Here is a 19868-nt window from a genome sequence, read left to right as displayed (position 1 = left end):
CCAGAGCATTGTATCACAGTGCAACCAGAATCCCTGCAGAGCATTGTATCACAGTGCAACCAGAATCCCTGCAGAGCATTGCATCCCAGTGCACCTAGAGCATTGGATCACAGTGCAACCACAGTCCCTGCAGAGCATTGTATCCCAGTGCAACCACAGTCCCTGCAGAGCATCACATCCCAGTGCAGCGGCTCACCTCCTGCTTCCAGCTGTCAAGAAGCTAGGGAAAACAACACGATGCCTGGCATGGCTCCGCCCAGTGAAGTCTGGTCACGTGGGCATGATGTCATCAGAGGTCCTTTAGCCTACTAGGAAATAGCAGAGGACGCAGCCGGGGATGAGGGGCGGGGCCGCAGGTGTCGGGTTATCAGGTAAGTGTGCTCCTGGGCGGGGGACAAGGTCACTGCTGAGTGATGGCGCACACGGCTGCGGACTGTACCACTTAGTACGAGGGGAGGGGGCAGTACAGGGGATCATGTCACCGGTTCTCCCTCCTGATGGCTCTGGTGTATAGGTGGCTCTCCATGATCTGTTTACTGGGGTAGGGATTATTAGTTCCCGGCTGCTGTGTACTTCCTTCCTGATATTAGGAGGCAGGGGCTGCATGGACTTCTCCTGGCAGATGATTTCTAATCCATCATGTTGCATCTGCTTCCAACTTTCAGGAGGTTTCAGTGAATCTGAGAAGCAAATGATGTGCATTGTGTGACAGAGTTGGGATCCGAGTTCTGATGAGGACCACCTCTTTTACCCCAATCCCAAGGCTTGCCCTGGAGGGACCCAAGTGCACCTACATATTGGCCTGTGTTACAGAGGTCCTTTAATCTCCCCAAAAATGCGCTCTCAAGGTCCCAGAAAAAGGGGTGACCTGAGACCCCAGTGTACGTGGTAATCTGTGGTGGCGTCTTGCAGCAAGCGTTCATTCTCCGGCACTGATGCCAGGAAAGGGTTATGTGGTGCCCCTTGAAATCACCAGGCTATACTTGTCCTCTAGGGATGGAAATCAAAGCTGCACGCTAGTTTTCAAAGGATTTTCCTACTCCTTAAAGGGGTTTTGGCACCCCCATCCTTCCTGAGCAGACCAGCAAATGGAAGCACACTTGCCTGCTCTCTGCCTCTGGGTCCCAGCTCCTTCGCTCCCTGGCTGCCTCTCTTGGGTCTCCCGCTGTCGTCATCCGCTTTGATGCTGCTGCTGCTGCCCATCACTGGCTGCAGAAGTAACCTGCCTCCCTTGTGTCACATGACCATTTGACATGGCGCAAGGGGGGCACGATGGGCAGAAGTGATGTCAAAGTAGATATTGATAGCCATGCAGCTGAGGCCAGTGACCGGCTAAGTATGATCTCATTTGCAGGTCTGCCCAGGAGGGTGTGGGCGGTGGGCCCCCTTTTTGGTGACCTGCATTAGACCCCTGCCAATTAGACTTATCCCCTATCCTTTTTTAAAAAAAACAAAAGTGTACAGAGCTTAGTAAATCTGCCTTAGTTGTCCATAGCAACCAATCAGATCTGGTTGCTATGGGCAACTAAGAGAGATTTACTATTAGGCAGTTTGATTTGGAGATATTGGAGGCAGGCTACCTTTTTTGTGGGCCAACCTGTAGATTTTGAGTTTATGGGACACAAATATCTCAAGATGTGTCGAAAAACAAACATTGCATGCAACGATTTTTGTCTGGCCAACAGCCTGCATTTTTGTCGGATCGGGCATGCCACAGGTGCGAATATACCCTTACGTAGCCCCCAAAAATACCTGATTTAGTTCTTTTCTAAGGTCAGAGTTTAAATAGCTTTCCAGGTCCCTTCGTATTAAATACTGACTAGGCAAACAACAATCTTTGATGATAAAAAAAACCTGTTCATTCCATTTAAGGAAACTGGTGGCATATCAATAGTTTATGCCATCACTTTATGATTGGTGGGGATCTGATATGCAGCAAAAACTGCAGCTGTAAATCCGCTAATATACCATCCCTTTGTACAATGGGGAAACCCCTTTAAATGTTAATACTGCTATACTACTATACCTATATTACTATGATAATCCGGTAACAGAATCATGTGTATAGAAAAGCATCTGATGGATGAGAAAGTTTCTGAGAATTGATGATCACTTGCAGTTCCACTTTTGACCACACGATGGCTCTGGTATGGGGATTGGGGCCTTCAGATGGTTTTGTCATAAACCGCTGACATGATTTCCCACAAACGAAGCATATAAGCCGACTGTAAGCTTGCAGCCCACTACAGAGGCGTGCATGTGATATGGAATAGATGCTATCTTTCAGTGCTGCCCTCGCTCTGTGAGAAAGTTATGTGGCTTCTTGGTATCAGAATGAGAAATCTCTTCAGACGTAGCAGCATTCCTCAGATCGGGCACACGGCCCCTGTGGGATCAGATGCAGGTGACAAGTGATCGAATGGAGGTATACTGGGGCATGTTTTGCTCAGAGAGCTGTCGATGTGACCCTGTTTACGGGTTTGCCAGTGCGGGGCTTGTGCCATGCATTCCTGTTACCTTGGAAACTGGCCAGACACTTGTGCAAGCTCTGAATTTCCACGCTTACGGAATGGGTTTTCATGCTACTCGTCTAAAGCATACGTCTGATTTTTCATAAGGATAGATGGGATACTCCGCCAGAATATTATGTCAAGATTGAGCGGTCCCAAACACCCTAGGACTTGGGTAGATCTTCTGTATCAGAAGACATGGGACTCTAGGATTTGGGCAATGCTGATATAGGGGCGTAGAATGGTACTTTTATATGGGCGCTGGTATTTCTGCAGACCTATTGATTGTACTGCTACATGTAATATTTCTAATGTATAGTCGAGAACATTATAATATGTGGTCTTTACTTTTACATTGGCTTTTGGTGGATTTCTCAAGAATGACATTTCGTATGCATAGAATTGCAATTTTTTTACACAAAATATTGTTCAAAAATCATGGTGCCATGTCTCGGGTAGAGAGGGCTTGATGAATTCCCCCCTTTGTTCCTATTTTCACATTGTATCGCCAGGTGGCTACTGTCTCCATGACTTTCCTTTCTCCAGGAGACTAACTGAGTCAGCCATATATTCTTTACCTCTCCTGTTAGCGGGCAGTGGTGAAACTGGTGTGTCATGGACCCTGACAGAGGCAATTATACAAGCCCCATCATCCCTGGTGTCCTGTTAGTATCCTGCAAGGGATAGTTATCATCGTAGCATTATGTAATACTATCTTCTTATACTGACTCTGAGGTGGCACAGGTCAGCACAGGCTTCAGGTGCGGCCTAGTAGGGGACAGCATGGGATCTCTGTAATGACACCATTCAGGTGGATGAAACTTTGGAAGCATATATGGCCAAAGGCGGATGTTTTAGTTTTTGCCTTGAGTGACCCTTTTAAGTGTGTTATATGTACATAGTATAGCTGATAATAGACACATGTCCATCATGTTCAAGACAATGTGAATGAAGGGAGAAGGTATGGCTAAAACTTAAATTGTTTCCCCCTATTCCCCAGTATTCATTAACTGTAAGTTTTCTACAGGTTTTCTTGACCAGGAGTCCGTGAGGTTTTTAAGTTAAACAATGTTGAGAGACACCATGAAGTCCTGGAATGAAAGCGCGGATATATACAGTAGTGACCAAGAAGAGGAGGAGGAGGAGGAAGAGATGATCTTTGGTGAAAATGACGATGACCTTGAAGAATTGATGGATTTTAGTGACCTTCCAACATCTCTGTTTGCGTGTAATGTACATGAATCCGTCTTTGAGTTAGAGGATCAGAAGGTATGTATGCCTATGGAGTTATTCTCCTCTCTGTTTGAAGACCAGTTTAAGGGATGTTGCCATCTTAGTGCTCTGAGTGATGGCTGTAGTTGGTCTCCTTGTTGGACGCTACAGCTGTTACTCATAGCTGAGGGGTGAGGGAGCACTTCACAGTGAAGTACTGCCTCCTGGGCACTTGCAGAATCTGGAAGAATATAAGTTCATACTCGGACTACCCTGATAATAAAATGTCCACATAAGGGATGTTTGTACTGCTCTTCCCTACCAAGTGCTGTCTGCAGTTTAGCATAATCAAAACTGCTGACAGACTCCCTTTTAAATATATACCCTAACAAATGAACAGGGTGAAAAAAAATGGAGGATTTTTGGGCTTGTACCTCCAAAATCACATTAATAAAATGTAAATACTAATGAAAGTATACCCTAAAAATAAGAAGTACAAAATACCCAACATAAAAAATAAAGACTTATTGATTCCTGTTGATGCAAAAATGAAAGGGTACCTAAAGCTTTACCCAAAGCACGGTTGGTGCAGCAACAGTTCTTAGAGCAATCTAAACTTTCAGTTTGTATCAGATCTGTTCTGCTTTTGCTGCATGCAGAGTACAGACCATTTATACTTTCTATGGATCCGTACTCCGTATGCTGCTAAAGCAGAGCAGCGGCGATGTGAGAGGTAGGTGCAGAGCACTCTGAGAAGCGTCGCTGCACCTTCCTTGCTTTGCGTAAAGGTTTAGGTACCCTATAATATAGGGTTTATAGTCTGGAATGCCAAGATGAAAAAATGAAATATTTGTCTGGTCCATAAAGGGGTTTTCTGAGATTTCTACACTGCGTGCAGAATTATTAGGCAAATGAGTATTTTGACCACATCATCCTCTTTGCATTTGTCTTACTCCAAGCTGTATAGGCTCGAAAGCCTACTACCAATTAAGCATATTAGGTGATGTGCATCTCTGTAATGAGAAGGGGTGTGGTCTAATGACATCAACACCCTATATTAGGTGTGCATAATTATTAGGCAACTTCCTTTCCTTTGGCAAAATGGGTCAAAAGAAGGACTTGACAGGTTTAGAAAAGTCAAAAATAGTGAGATATCTTGCAGAGGGATGCAGCACTCTTAAAATTGCAAAGCTTCTGAAGCGTGATCATCGAACAATCAAGCGTTTCATTCAAAATAGTCAACAGGGTCGCAAGAAGCGTGTGGAAAAACCAAGGCGCAAAATAACTGCCCATGAACTGAGAAAAGTCAAGCGTGCAGCTGCCAAGATGCCACTTGCCACCAGTTTGGCCATATTTCAGAGCTGCAACATCACTGGAGTGCCCAAAAGCACAAGGTGTGCAATACTCAGAGACATGGCCAAGGTAAGAAAGGCTGAAAGACGACCACCACTGAACAAGACACACAAGCTGAAACGTCAAGACTGGGCCAAGAAATATCTCAAGACTGATTTTTCTAAGGTTTTATGGACTGATGAAATGAGAGTGAGTCTTGATGGGCCAGATGGATGGGCCCGTGGCTGGATTGGTAAAGGGCAGAGAGCTCCAGTCCGACTCAGACGCCATCAAGGTGGAGGTGGAGTACTGGTTTGGGCTGGTATCATCAAAGATGAGCTTGTGGGGCCTTTTCGGGTTGAGGATGGAGTGAAGCTCAACTCCCAGTCCTACTGCCAGTTTCTGGAAGACACCTTCTTCAAGCAGTGGTACAGGAAGAAGTCTGCATCCTTCAAGAAAAACATGATTTTCATGCAGGACAATGCTCCATCACACGCGTCCAAGTACTCCACAGCGTGGCTGGCAAGAAAGGGTATAAAAGAAGAAAATCTAATGACATGGCCTCCTTGTTCACCTGATCTGAACCCCATTGAGAACCTGTGGTCCATCATCAAATGTGAGATTTACAAGGAGGGAAAACAGTATACCTCTCTGAACAGTGTCTGGGAGGCTGTGGTTGCTGCTGCACGCAATGTTGATGGTGAACAGATCAAAACACTGACAGAATCCATGGATGGCAGGCTTTTGAGTGTCCTTGCAAAGAAAGGTGGCTATATTGGTCACTGATTTGTTTTTGTTTTGTTTTTGAATGTCAGAAATGTATATTTGTGAATGTTGAGATGTTATATTGGTTTCACTGGTAAAAATAAATAATTGAAATGGATATATATTTGTTTTTTGTTAAGTTGCCTAATAATTATGCACAGTAATAGTCACCTGCGCACACACAGATATCCCCCTAAAATAGCTAAAACTAAAAACTACTTCCAAAAATATTCAGCTTTGATATTAATGAGTTTTTTGGGTTCATTGAGAACATGGTTGTTGTTCAATAATAAAATTAATCCTCAAAAATACAACTTGCCTAATAATTCTGCACTCCCTGTATACTGATGAGCTATCCTCTGGTTAGGTCATCAGTATCTGATCGGTGGGGGTCCGCCACCCAGGATCCCAGCTGATCAGCTCCTTGCAGTAGTGCCATGGCCTTCTCGCAGCTTAGCCAAGGATATGTGACGTTACGTTCATCTGTCACATGGCCTAGGTGCTGCTCAGCCCCATAGAAGTGAATGGAACTGAGCTGTGATATTAGGCACAGCCGCCATACAATGTAAGTCACTGTGCTTGGTGAGCAGAGAGAAGGCCATGGTGCTAATGCGAGTGCTGGTGCCTTCTAAAACAGCTGATTGGTGGGGGTCCAGGGTGTCAGACCCACACTGATCAGATACTGATTACCTATGTAGGGGATAAGTCATCGCTATAAAAGTCTTGGAAAACCCTACCTGCTAGACATGCCTCTACGTTGCACTTGAAGACATTTTTCCCAGGTGACAAACATTAATGGACTGAGAGGAGCAGGATGGTCATTTCGATGAATTGGCAGCCATCTAGACTGTTCATACCTGGCTGTTGGGAGCAGTGGTTACATGAGGTCATGCGCACACACACGGTGAACAGGCTCCGGGGGCAGACAAACCACTAGTAGAGAGGATCGTCTGATCTGCTAACAAGCACAAGCCGCTCCTACATTGTCCAAGAACATTTGGGGTCATGGCGCTTGTGAAGTTTCCTGCCATTGACAGTGAGCCAACATCACATTTGTTTGCAGTGGTGTTGTGAACTAGAAACCTGGACTGCTAAGGACTGGAGCCATAGTGTCTTTAGTAATAGATTCAGGTTGTGTGGGATCATACAACAGTCTAGTTTGGGTATGGAGGCCTGATGATGAACACTTCAGTCCTATGTAAAACAATATGACAGCCGGTCACCCCTAGTAGTTATATGAGGCACACTAATAGCTCAGCGATACGTGCAGGACATGCTGCGGCCACATGTGTTGCCTCTTCTCATGGCAGGGCTTCCAACTGGCATTTTTCAGCAGGAAGGGTTTCCCAGGGGTGTTTTCTGCCAGATTGCAACACTTTCTTGGCACCCGGTCACCATATTTATTGCCAGTCATGCCAATGTGACCAGCTTGTTAAAAGTATGCAAGACGGGTCCAGCTGCAACAATTGTGGGTAAATGTGCCATAGGATCTGGAACCTGTATGTCTCCATGCCCAACTGTATCTCATCTTGTATCCGGGCAAGAGGCAGCACGCCCTGCTACTAGACCCTCCATTCAGTTGTACAGTTTTCCCCAATAAACGTACCCTTTGGCTCTAATATTGTAATCTCTTCCATATATCATCAGTACATTCACACAGAGAAAGCTTCATTCCATTCCAACAACTCCTTCTTGGTGGGTTATTCTTTTCGTCAATATATATGTTTATACTGTGTATTTTTTTTTTTATTGAACGTGCTAACTTGTGCCGATTTTCTTCACCTTCTTGCAGGAAAGATTCAAAGCTCTTTTTACAATATATGATGACCAGGTTTCTTTCCAGTTGTTTAAAAGCTTCAGGAGAGTGAGAATTAATTTTAGTAACCCAGAAGCAGCAGCTCGAGCAAGAATTGAACTGCATGAGTCTGACTTTAATGGAAAGAAGCTGAAATTGTATTTTGCCCAGGTACAGTATAATGCATGATTGCCTTTTATTTTAGAGGAAGTTTGGGTTCTAGTACATATAGGAAAAATATAAATTATATGAAAAGTACCAGTAAGCACTGTATTCCTGTTCTCTACTACTTTTTTACTATGAGGCTTACTAAGGAGAACATACTGAGGCATTTTTATCATTATTATAGATTTTTTTATTTTTAAGATGCAGTTCATTTCAGGGTGTTATACCCTCACATGACAGGCGCAAGGTCCTGTATTATCCTCAAAGAAAAGAGGACATAAAGGATATTATATCTATACCTCATGCATCTAGCCACGGATGTCCAGATGGGGACATAAAATATGTCTCCGATACCACTCGCCTCACACGCAGCATCTGGCTCCAAAGCAAGGAGTCAAGCATGCGGCGCGGGTGACTACTGTCATGTCTTAAAAGGTTGTTCCTATCCGTAGGCTTTTTGTACAGGTCTGTTTTTAACTCTCCTCCCTCAATGTATACCCTGACATCAAGAAACTGCAAGGGGAAAAAAGTTTAAAAAAAAAAATGTTGGACAAGCCAGTGGCTAAACACTTCAATGATTGTGGACACTCTGTCAGTCAATTGAGATTCTGGGTCATCGACTCGGTTCAGATTCCCAGGAGAGGGGGTGACAGGGAACGTATGTTAAGAAAGAAAGAGCTCAAATGGATCTTTACATTGCAGTCCTTACAACCCCAGGGACTCAACATTGAATTTAATGTAAATAGCATAGATAGGAAGAATATTTTCATGCATTCCTGTCCGATTCAGTATATATATGTTTTTATACTGTATTTCTAGGTATATTTTTGCACCTTTTTGCACTTTATTATCTGTCCCGCTCAGGGTACAGTTTTATATTCAAGTCACTGACTCCATCTACACATACTGGTTCTCATTTTCCCATCTGTTTTTTTCCTTCTCTGTCCTCTAAGTCAATGTCTATAATCTGATTATATATCAGTCACCACCAGTTATGTATTGATGTACAGGATACTTGTTTCTGATGTCTTTTTGGCAATTCATCTGGCTTTTTCATGGATGTGACCAGGTGTGTGTGAGACATATTTTATGTCCCCATCTGGACATCCGTGGCTAGATGCATGAGGTGTATATATATAATATCCTTTATGTTTTGTTTTTCTTGTGGATGATGTAGGACCTTGCGCCTGTCATGTGACGGTCACGTGAGCGGGTGACGCGTGACGCACGTGACCTTGTGTCCTGGATGCGAACGCTCATTGGCTGCGTTAGGTGTGGCTGCTGGAGTGGGTGCGGTTGCATCCCTGTGACTTCGGACGGCAGCACGCCCACACTACTACATGGTGACGTCACAGACATGCGCAAGAAGCTTATTGAGACGCCGACTTGAGGTGTAAGTATGGTGGACGGAATCGGGTCTTATCTAATGTGGAATCAGGTATATATGGCTTTATTATTACTCACAGCCTGATTGGAGTTCAGGCCGCTTTTAATTGTCACACATGCTCTGATTTGTTTGAACCTCCAGCTGATTGGCTCTGAGATGTTATAGGAGTGATCACCTTGGTGTATATATGTTGGCCCATGTATAGTAATTGTATACTGGATAAAGGCTACTGCGAAACGTCATACTCTTTTGTGTGTGCCCTCTTGGCTTCCAATAAACAGACACACCGGACATGCTGCTGTGATCCCTGACTCCTCTCACGTACAGGACTCATCTCAGGTTAATTTGCATATGTATCAAATCAGTTTTTTTTACACAATAAAAGCACACAGAGCTATGGGGATTGCAGATGTGCTAGCGGCCATCTAGCAGCCCATGTCCTCAGCTCTATACACAAAATCCCGGTGACAGGTTCCCTTTAAGCCAGGAAGTTTAGGAGGAGGGACCTACATGCTTTTTATCTACATAGTGAGCGTGTCCATTTTGTTGGTAGGAAATTCCTAGTTACCAGCAGTAGTAGTAATAGCTGTAGTACACACATGGTGGCACTTAATGTACTTTCATTGGCGTAGTCATTTTTGTGGCAGAAACATCAATATTGATCATACAATATACATATGCCCTAGTACTATATGTACCCATAAAACACCAAGGCAGCCATGTTCACATAGCCATTTGGTGCCACCATTAGGGCTCATGCACACAACCATGGCCAAGTTGGGGCTCAGGCTGGCCAATCAAGGACAATTACAGAATTGTCCACAGAACTGTCGTGTTGGAAGGTGAACTTTTGGCCCATTCTGAGTTCCAGAGCACTCTGGATCAGGTTTTTATTAAGAATATCTCTGTACTTTGCTCTCTCAGGTTTCTTTCAACCTTGACCAGTGTCCCTATCCCAGCTGCTGAAAAACACCCCCAAAGCATGATGTTGCCACCACCATACTTCACTGTAGGGATGGTATTGGGCAGGTGATGAGCAGTGCCTAGTTTCCTCCAGACATGACACTTAGAATTGAAGCCAAAAAGTTCAATCTTTATGTTTATTTCTGGCCTCTTTGCCATAAAGCTCAGATTGGTGGAGTGCTGCAGTGATGGTTGACCTTCTGCAAGTTTCTACCATCTGCACAAAGGATCTTTGGAGCTCAGCTAGAGTGACCATTGGTTCTTGGTCACTTCTTTTACCAAGCCCATTCTCCCCAGATTACTTAGTTTGGTGAGCAGCCGGCTCTAGGAAGAGGTTGTTCTAAACGTCTTCCATTTAAGAATTATGGAAGCCACTGTGCTCTTGGGAACTTTCAGTGCAGCAGAAATTTTGTATACCCTTCTTTAGATCTGTACATCCACACAATCTTATCTCTGAGCTCTACAGGCAGTTCTTTCCTCCTCGTGGCTTGGTTTTTGCTGCATTGTCAGCTGTGAGACATTATATAATCATCTCAATGATGATCAAGAGAAATGGGTGGCCCCCAGAGAGAAATTTAAAGTGTCATAACAAAGGGTCTGAATACTTATGTCTAGGGATGAGTGAAACGACTTCGGATGAAACATCCGAAGTCGATTCGCATAATACTTCATTTGAATACTGTACGGGGCGAGCGCTCCTAACAGTATTAGAATGTATTGGCTCCTATGAGCCGAAGTTATTACCTTGCGATTTTCTACTGTAAAAAAACATTTCCCGAACTCAGGTTTGGTTCCAAGGTACCGCTCCGTACAGTATTCAAACAAAGTATTATGCGAATCGACTTCGGATATTTTATCCGAAGTTGTTTCGCTCATCCCTACTTATGTCAATGGGAAATGTTAGTTTTCTTTTTTTAATAAATTAGGAAAAAAAAATAATTCTGCTTTCACTTTCTCATCAAGCGAGGTTAATGGGGGGAAGCTTGATTTTTTTTCTTTACTTTATTTTGCACAAGGCCGCAACACAACAAAATGTAAAAAAGTGAAAGGGTCTGAAGACTTTCCAAATGCATTGTGTATATATAGGTCATATTTCAGGGTTTTTTTTCCAGTAAATTCGGCTAAATTTGACAACTCTGAATTTACAGTAGGTATGTGGTATTGTGTTTAGGTTGATGAGAAGTAAATGAATGTTATCAATTTTAGAACAAGGCTGAAACCCAATAAAATATGGAGAAATAAAGGGACCTGAATGTACTGTTTTTATTGCATCTTTCTAATGCTCCATGCATGAAATGTTGTTGTATTTTAATCATAATTAAGGGAAATCAGCACAAAAACAAAACTTATATATTTTTTCCATGTTAAGAAAAACACATGTTAATGAACTATCATTAGGAAAACTATGAAATATTCATGAGTGTTAATGACTGCAGAGAGACTATGCTCTAGAACAAGCATGATTAGAAAGCTCTTGGCAATGTAAGACATCAGCAAACTGAAGGATGGTGCAACTTAATACTAAATAAAAGAAGTTTCTTGGGATTTCAAGAAAAGCAAAACCACTTCCAAGCCTCAGCCTGCCAGTAGCCTCTGTTATTGTTGAAATTTAATAATGATAAAAGGTTCATGCAGGTGTTCCTATAACTATGAACTTGTACCAGTACAGCTAGGTTCATGAGGTCCAAATGATAGGGAATCTTTAAAGGGAAGCTGTCACTGGGATTTGATGTATAGAGCGGAGGACATGGGTTGCTAGATGGCCGCTAGCACATCCACAATACCCAGTCCCCATAGCTCTGTGTGCTTTTATTGTGTAAAAAAACGATTTGATACAAATGCAAATGAAACTGAGATGTGTCCTGTACGTGAGATGAGTCCAGCGTGAAGGAGCCCAGCACCGCCCCGAATCCTCAGAATCTCCTCCTTGCTCCCCGACGTTAGAAAGCCAGAGCGCCGTAATCTCACGATGCACGAGCTAGCGCATGCGCAATGTCATCATAGTGTTCCTTCCCTGTGCTGGCATCAGCCTCAGGGAAGGAACTGCGCATGCGCTAGATCGCTCATCGAGAGATTACCGCGCTCTGGCTTTCTGACATTGGGGAGTAAAGAGGAGATTCTGAGGATGCGGGGCGGTGCTGGGCTCCTTGACGCTGGACTCTTCTCACGTACAGGCAGGGCCGGCCTTTGGGGTGTGCGGGCTGTGCGGCCGCACAGGGCGCCATAGTAACAGGGGCGCTGGGCGGCCGACAGCTCGCAATGTAATCTGCGGCAGGCGAGGCTGTACTTGTGTTCTCCCTCGGGGCGCCCCCTCCATCTCCCCCTCCCCTGTCTGACCTGCCTGCTGCCCCCGCCGCTGCCAATAAGAAAAGAGACTGGAGGGGGAGGGGAGGGGCTGTGGCCACTGCGCCACCAATGAAGAATACTGACCTGTAATACAAATACAGGAGGCGGGTGCTGGAATCAAATAGCCGGCACCCGACCTCTGTGACAGGGAGCTGCGATCCGCTGCAGTTGAGTTAACCCTTCAGGTGCGGTACCTGAAGGGTTAACTGCCGCTGATCGCAGCTCCCTGTCACAGAGGTCGGGTGCCGGCTATTTGATTCCAGCACCCGCCTCCTGTATTTGTATAAGAAACGTTGGTGGCACAGTGCGCGCCCCCCCCCCCAAACACCCCAGTATAAGAAACATAATTGGTGGCTCAGTGCGCCCCCCCTAGTATAAGAAACGTTGGTGGCTCAGTGCGCCCCCCCTATTATAAGAAACGTTGGTGGCTCAGTGCGCCCCCCCCCAGTATAAGAAACATAATTGGTGGCTCAGTGCGCCCCCCCTAGTATAAGAAACGTTGGTGGCTCAGTGGGAAGTGCCAATGAGGGTTAAAAAATAATTTAAAAAAATTAACTCACCTCCTCCAGTTGATTGCGTAGCTGCCGGTCTTTCTTCAGGACCTGTGGTCACTGAGCTCATCACATGACCCATTACCATGGTGATGTATCATGTGATGAGCACAGTGATGTCACCACAGGTCCTTTGACAGGTCATAAAGAAAGAACAGAAGACGATCTATTGGAGGAGGTGAGTTAATTATTTTTTTATTTTTTAACCCTCATTGGCACTGCCCACTGCGCCACCAATGTTTATTATATTGAGGGGGGCGCACTGCGCCAATGTTCATTATACTGGGGTGTTGGGGGGGCGCACTGCGGCACCAATGTTTATTATACTGGGGTGTTGGGGGGGCGCACTGCGCCACCAATGTTTATTATACTGGGGTGTTGGGGGGCGCACTGCGCCACCAATGTTTATTATACTGGGGTGTTGGGGGGGGGGGCGCACTGCGCCACCAATGTTTATTATACTGGGGTGTTGGGGGAGGACGCACTGCGCCACCAATGTTTATTATACTGGGGTGTTGGGGGGGCGCACTGCGCCACCAATGTTTATTATACTGGGGTGTTGGGGGGGGCGCACTGTGCCACCAATGTTTATTATATTGGGGGGGGCGCACTGCGCACAACGATGGGTTAGGGAAATTTCACAGCAGAGTGCGCATTACACTACACCGGCCTTTGGGGTGTGTGGGCTGGTAACTACTTGGTTGGATAGTCAGCCAGCCTATGCCATGATGCCAGCAACAAGCAGTGTTTTTTTTTTTTTTTTTTTTGGGGGGGGGGGGGGCGCCACAAGGTTAGCTCGCACAGGGCGCCTGGACACCTAAGGCCGGCTCTGCGTACAGGACACATATTAGGTTGATTTGCATATGTATCAAATCGTGGTTGTTGTTTTTTTTTACACAATAAAAGCACACAGAGCTATGGGGACTGGGTATTGCGAATGTGCTAGCGGCCATCTAGCAACCCATGTCCTCAGCTCTATACCCAAAATCCCGGTGACAGGTTCCCTTTAAATGGCAGCAGAGTCTACTGCACAAGTAGTAATATGTTTTGCTGGTCCAGTCTATGCATCCATAGCATGGTGGAACACATTCTTCATAGCATACAGTCATGGAAAAATGGTTATTCCTTTTGTAGACAATACTTCTTACTGTGATGACTTTTCCCAGTTTAAAGAGTGGTGCCAATTTTTTCTCAGGTCTTTTCTTGTTGGCATGATGCAGGTTCACACGTGAGTGCTCCAGAACACTGTCTTTTTTCCTACATAGAGTAATATAAAAATGTAAATACCTTTAAAGGGGTTACCCCATGGTGGAGTTTATACTTGATACCTGGTCCCCGCCACTGGATTCTGACTGCCTCGTTCCATGGACACCTTCGAAGTCCCCGGTCTCTAGGAATTAAAACATGTTGATGCTCGTCACATGACCATTGCAGCCAATCATTGGCCTTATTCGTGACGTGTCACTCATGCAGTACGTCACTGGGTCACTTTCCGCATGGGAGACAGGTCACCTCTGTGGCCAGATTGGCTGCAGCTGTCACATGATGCATGTCAACAGGATGTTGATTCTCAGAGACCCAAGACCTGCAGAGGAAGCCATGGAGCGAAGTTTAGTCCTAAAGGGAACCTGTCACCGGGATTTTGTGTATAGAGCTTTTATTGTGTAAAAAAAAAACTATTTGATAGATATGCAAATTAACCTGAGATGAGTCCTGTCCCTGACTCATCTCACATACAGGACTCATCTCAGGTTAATTTGCATATGTATCAAATCGTTTTTTTTTTTACACAATAAAAGCACACAGAGCTATGGGGACTGGGTATTGCGGATGTGCTAGCGGCCATCTAGCAACCCATGTCCTCAGCTCTATACCCAAAATCCCGGTGACAGGTTCCCTTTAACCCCTGATAACCCCTTTATTATTATTTGTTAAGGTATTGATTAGGGTTCAGGCCCATGTATCAGCAGCCACTTGCAGCAGAAAACCATGCTCCACATATAGGCAAAGGACAAATGATCTTTGTGGAAACATATTTCATCCCAAAAGCCCTTTCATCCAACTGTTTGCCCAAAATTTCAAACTTCACTGATTTCAGTTGATAATGGTCTGCCATTGGTCCTCTAAAATTAGTTGTTAAAGTTCATCCAATGAATGATCATTGTCTATTTTGATTAGCTTTAATTGAGCCATACATTAGATAATTTGGGGCTGAACCCTTCAAATTTGGCAGGGCTGGCCTTCCATCAGATCTGTGTGGGGGCCTCCTGACTCCCCTGTGACAGGTAATGTTGGGAGAGAGAAGTATTTAGCGTGTTTAATTATAACTGCGCAATACTTTTGTTCTTGGGGAGATAAGCCACTGATAGATGTATCTTAAGAGCTTGGCTTTCTCCACTATTCCCTTTTAGGATACATGCATGGTCAGCAGAGCCTGCATGTCTATGAAGGGGTCATGAGAGATAGCGATTGACCAAAGAAATGTAAGTGGCTAGCCTTAAACAAGTGTAAATGGTAACATTAAGTTACAAGGGATGGTTTGAAAAAAAAACATGCTAAATGAGATAAATTCAAAGTGAATATAATATTGGGAGATAGGTGCTAAAAGCATAGATGACAATATGTCACCAAAGTATTTGGAGCCCCTATTTGCTCCTGCATAGGTAATACATTGCTTCCCATATGAAGGTTATTGATACTGCATGTGAATAGGGTAATCCTCACAGAAAGCAATGTGAAGTTTTCCAACAAAAATTTCCTGGTAATTTTCTCGCACAGCTCTACCTTTCGCCATTACATTTGGGGCTCATTCAGACGGCCGTATGCTGTCTGCAAAAATACTGAATGCTATCCGTTCTTTTGCGGACCCATAGACTTCAATGGGGCCATGTCCTGATTTTCACGGACAAGTATAGGACATGTTTCATTTGTTTTGCAGGACCGTGGAATAGAAAAGGGCCCCCTATAGAAGTGAATGGGTCAGCATCTAATCCGCAAAAAAACGGATCCGCATTTTTGCGGATAGCATACGGCCGTCTGAATGAGCCCTTACTCTACACTCTAGATTTTTTTTACAACTTTAGGGTGGCCCAGTGCTTTGCTATGCTATTGATTGCCCTTTTGTTTATTCCCTAGGCCCAGGTATCTAATGAAGAAGGAGAGAAATCCTTCCTGTTACCTCCTCAGCCAACGAAACAGTTCCTGATTTCACCACCAGCATCTCCTCCTGTAGGATGGAAACAAAGCGGGGACCCAACACCAACGCTCAACTATGATTTGCTATGTGCGGTTTCAAAGCTTGGGCCTGGTAAGTTCATCATCTCCAGTAGAGCTAGCTGAATATTTACCTATGGGAATAAAACAATTATAACATAGCAAATAACATATCATTGCATAATAGTTTCAGACGTATGTAAAAATGTTCTTTTTGGATTTTAAAGGAACAGATTTGTTCCCATGAAAATGTAGCAAAACCTGCGGGCAGCATGTTATAGAGCAGGAAGAGCTGAGCAGATTTAACTATAGTTTATGGGAAATGATACATCAAAACTTTAATTTATTCATTGAATTTTCTTCTCATTTTGAGCTTTGATATCCAGAAGGTGGACTTATATAGTTTTATAGGAAATGTTCTGATTATCAACCATGTAGATCAGTCTGCTCAGCTCCTCCTGCTCTACAACATGCAGCCTGCAGATTTTGCTGCGTTTTCATGGTGACAGGTTCCCTTTAAATCTTATTTATGGGGCAGTACACTTATATGTGGTGCTGTTATAGTGCAGATCTGAAATCCGGATCAGGAAGGTTAATGATAGTTTTTAAATTTGTATGTATATTTCATCGCACACATCCTAGTAAATCTATGTGCTGCAATCACTGGTTGCGACTTTTAGTGATGGCCACCAAAGAAGTGTGAGCTCCCTCTAGTGGTGGACATAAATAGTCAGAATTTTATCATTCAACTTTATGGATATGCGGGGGATTTGGAGCTCTGTTTCAGAAAAATAATGCTCTGACGGCTATTAAGAGAGGAATTAATTAAGGAATTAATCAGCACAGAATGTTGGACCGAGTTAGATCAGGAAAAGTAACGATGTTCAACATTAGATATGTGTGTTTCATTGTTCCCATATTTTTCACTGTGTGGGAGATCTATCAAAACTGGTGCAAAGGAAAACTGGCTTAGCTGTCCTTAGCAACCAATCAGATTACACCTTTCCAAAGGAGCTCTGAAAAATGAAGGGTGGAATCTGATTGGTAGCTGTGGGCAGCTAAGCCAGTTTTCCTTTTCATCGGTTTTGATAAATTCCCCCCCCCCCCTATATCTTTTACCTGTAACCTATTGTTTTGTAAAAGTTTGTTATAGGTTAGGTATCTTGTAGTATTGTCCCCTTTGTCGAAATTCTAGTGATACTTTTATACCTCTATTTGTGCTTCTCTACCTATCACCGATTTAACTTCTTTTTTTTCAGGGGAGAAGTATGAACTGCATGCAGGCACAGAGTCGACTCCTAGTGTGGTGGTTCATGTGTGTGAGAGTGAAAATGAGGAAGAGGAGGATGAAATGAAGGCGCTGAAGCAAAAAATAGTTCAGACTAAGCGTCCGTCTTTAAACTAGTTTGACGCCTTTTATCAGTTTAAAAATATTTTAAAAATATATAGAATTGGAAGACATATCTTAAAAAGGGAAATGTAGACCTTAATATTCACTTTATGTACATAGCTAAAGACAATCTAGGTTATGTTATCAAACGTGGTATAAATGCCGTATTTATTTCATGTACTTTTTATTTACTATAATGTATCTGTTACATTTCTCACATTTATCAGTGTTTTAGCCAAACTTTGACGGCAGTCAAATGTATTTTTGTGTCCCATGCCACTGTTTTAAAGGGGCTATCCCTCTTAGCAAGGAAGTTAACCACTTAAAGAAGAGTTGTTCCCAAACGCTTCGGTGAAATAGACGACTTGTCTAAACTACAGGGTATTAGCTTTTTTTGTATGGGGCATTGTCCTTAGTCAGCCAAGTTCCTCACAGCCTCTGATGGTCCGGTATGGTGGCCTGTGCAGCTCTTTGTCATATGATGAACTGCAAGTAGCAGCACCGAGGAGTATTGTCGTCCTTCCAGTATTATTGTTCCGTTAACATCAGTGGAAAGAACACGGGAAAGGACCCTCAATTATAGGGTGTCTACCATGGTAAGAACATTGCAGGCACCAGATAATGACCCGCTCCACATACATTATATTTTGGATGTGCGTGTTTTATAACTTGGACTTGTCAGCTTTCATTTGTTAGGTTTAATAACTTAAGTTATACCGCTAAGGATATAACTGTGAATCTTTGGTTGGAAGGGTAGATGAAAAATGATTGCAAGCCTAAAGCTAGCCCCATACACGTTAAACTAATGTTGGATGGACTCCATTTTTGTCAAACCTGCCAACGATCTAATGTGTATAGGAAGCTCTTGACTGTCCTCCAACAGATGATGTTGGGGGAGTGAAGGAATGGGTGCATTGAATTTAAATGTCTGATGCTTTTGTTCTCCCGGCAGATGAGCCACCACTAGAGATATTGATCAGTGGCTTTATCCTCTCGCCCCACATACAAGCATATTTATGTATGGGGGTCAACTCGCTCAGCCGACCGCTATTGAAGGTGTATGGGCACCTTAAGCAGCTGCTTGTAGCTATACATTTTCTAAGAGCGTTGCCTGTTTAGGATATGTCCTAGGTCCTATTAAAGCCAATGGGACTATTCAAACCTGCTGATTTTTGCTATGATGGTGAATGTATTTTAAAGCCTGCTATGTGGGATGCAGCCTCTAAAAGGCTCCTTAAATGACATGTTATAACATTATTATAACCTGATGCCGATGGTGTACTGTCTATAGTGTGTTTCTCTAAGCCATATAAGGTGAATGTTAAACTGTGTCTTGTTTTACGTGGAGTGTAAGTACACATGTGCACTTACTGTAGTAAAGTGGTCATCACTGTTAGTTACACTGTATTGTAATTAAGAATTTGGGAATAGAAATGAACCACATAAACTTATTTTTTTTATAGTACATTTTCTAAAATAACCAAACCTCTAAGTTACCTTAGGCAGGGGATCCCTAACCAACAGCTCTGTGATGTTTGGGCCAAGTATTCAATTGTGTGGTCAGCCATTCATCACCTCAAAATTAGGATCCTTAACAACCTATAACGGGCACGGATTGTCGATATCGCAGGTGGATCGGCGCTCGTTTAAATAGTCTTTACACTGGCCAATGGAAGCTGTATGGAGACGAATAATCATTTTTGCAATTGTTCTTGCCTCATATACTGTACTTTACATTGTCAGGAGAAGATTCCCTGTGTACAAGGGGAGATGTCCTGCCCACCAGCCAGAATTTGTCAGCCACCAAATGAGCATTTACTCGTTTATTGGCTGATGGTTGCCCGTTTTACAATGGGCAATGATCAGGAAAGCACATTCTGATGAAACCCATGTTAAAGGGCCCTTACACACAAGGAGGTTTTCCAACATGAGGGCATGCAGTTTTTTCCTTCTTTTACAATAGAAAACAAAAGTTATCTCCCTGCTATGAGTATGGCTGATCGGGAGAGGGTTTACTGATCAGCAGACTCTGTGTTACTACTGCTTGATAACAAACAGCATTTTATAGCGGTGTCCAGCAATGTCGGCAGATTTTCCTAAACCTTACAGCATAGGATGTCAGCAGCAACACAATGTCAGGTTGCTGAGGTTCATCGTTTTTAGTGGTAGTCTTTTTAAAGGAGGTGAAACTCCAGAATTTGTACTGTCCTGTCCTGTTTGTCTCTAGGATATGTCTGTA

The 19868-nt window shown here is 43.7% G+C and overlaps 1 protein-coding gene across 2 annotated transcripts; it reads left to right on the top strand.

Moving 5' to 3' along the window:
- Positions 1–288: 288 nt before the first annotated feature.
- On the top strand, positions 289–18236 carry RCAN3 (RCAN family member 3). Of its 2 annotated transcripts, none has more exons than XM_040424488.1 (5): positions 289–371; positions 3538–3779; positions 7612–7785; positions 16162–16333; positions 17499–18236. In XM_040424488.1, exons 2-5 carry the CDS (start codon positions 3579–3581, stop codon positions 17642–17644), a joined length of 693 nt encoding a protein of 230 aa, XP_040280422.1. In that variant the 5' UTR covers positions 289–371; positions 3538–3578; the 3' UTR covers positions 17645–18236. The 2 variants fall into 2 exon arrangements, with proteins under 2 accessions (XP_040280422.1, XP_040280423.1); XM_040424489.1 differs by lacking the exon at positions 289–371 and adding an exon at positions 450–541.
- The last annotated feature ends 1632 nt before the right edge of the window (positions 18237–19868 follow it).

Source organism: Bufo bufo, chromosome 3, assembly GCF_905171765.1.
Source record: "Bufo bufo chromosome 3, aBufBuf1.1, whole genome shotgun sequence".
NCBI lineage: Eukaryota > Metazoa > Chordata > Amphibia > Anura > Bufonidae > Bufo > Bufo bufo.
The sequence above is the reverse complement of the archived record's forward strand: the minus strand, read 5'-3'. Positions and strand labels throughout refer to the sequence as shown.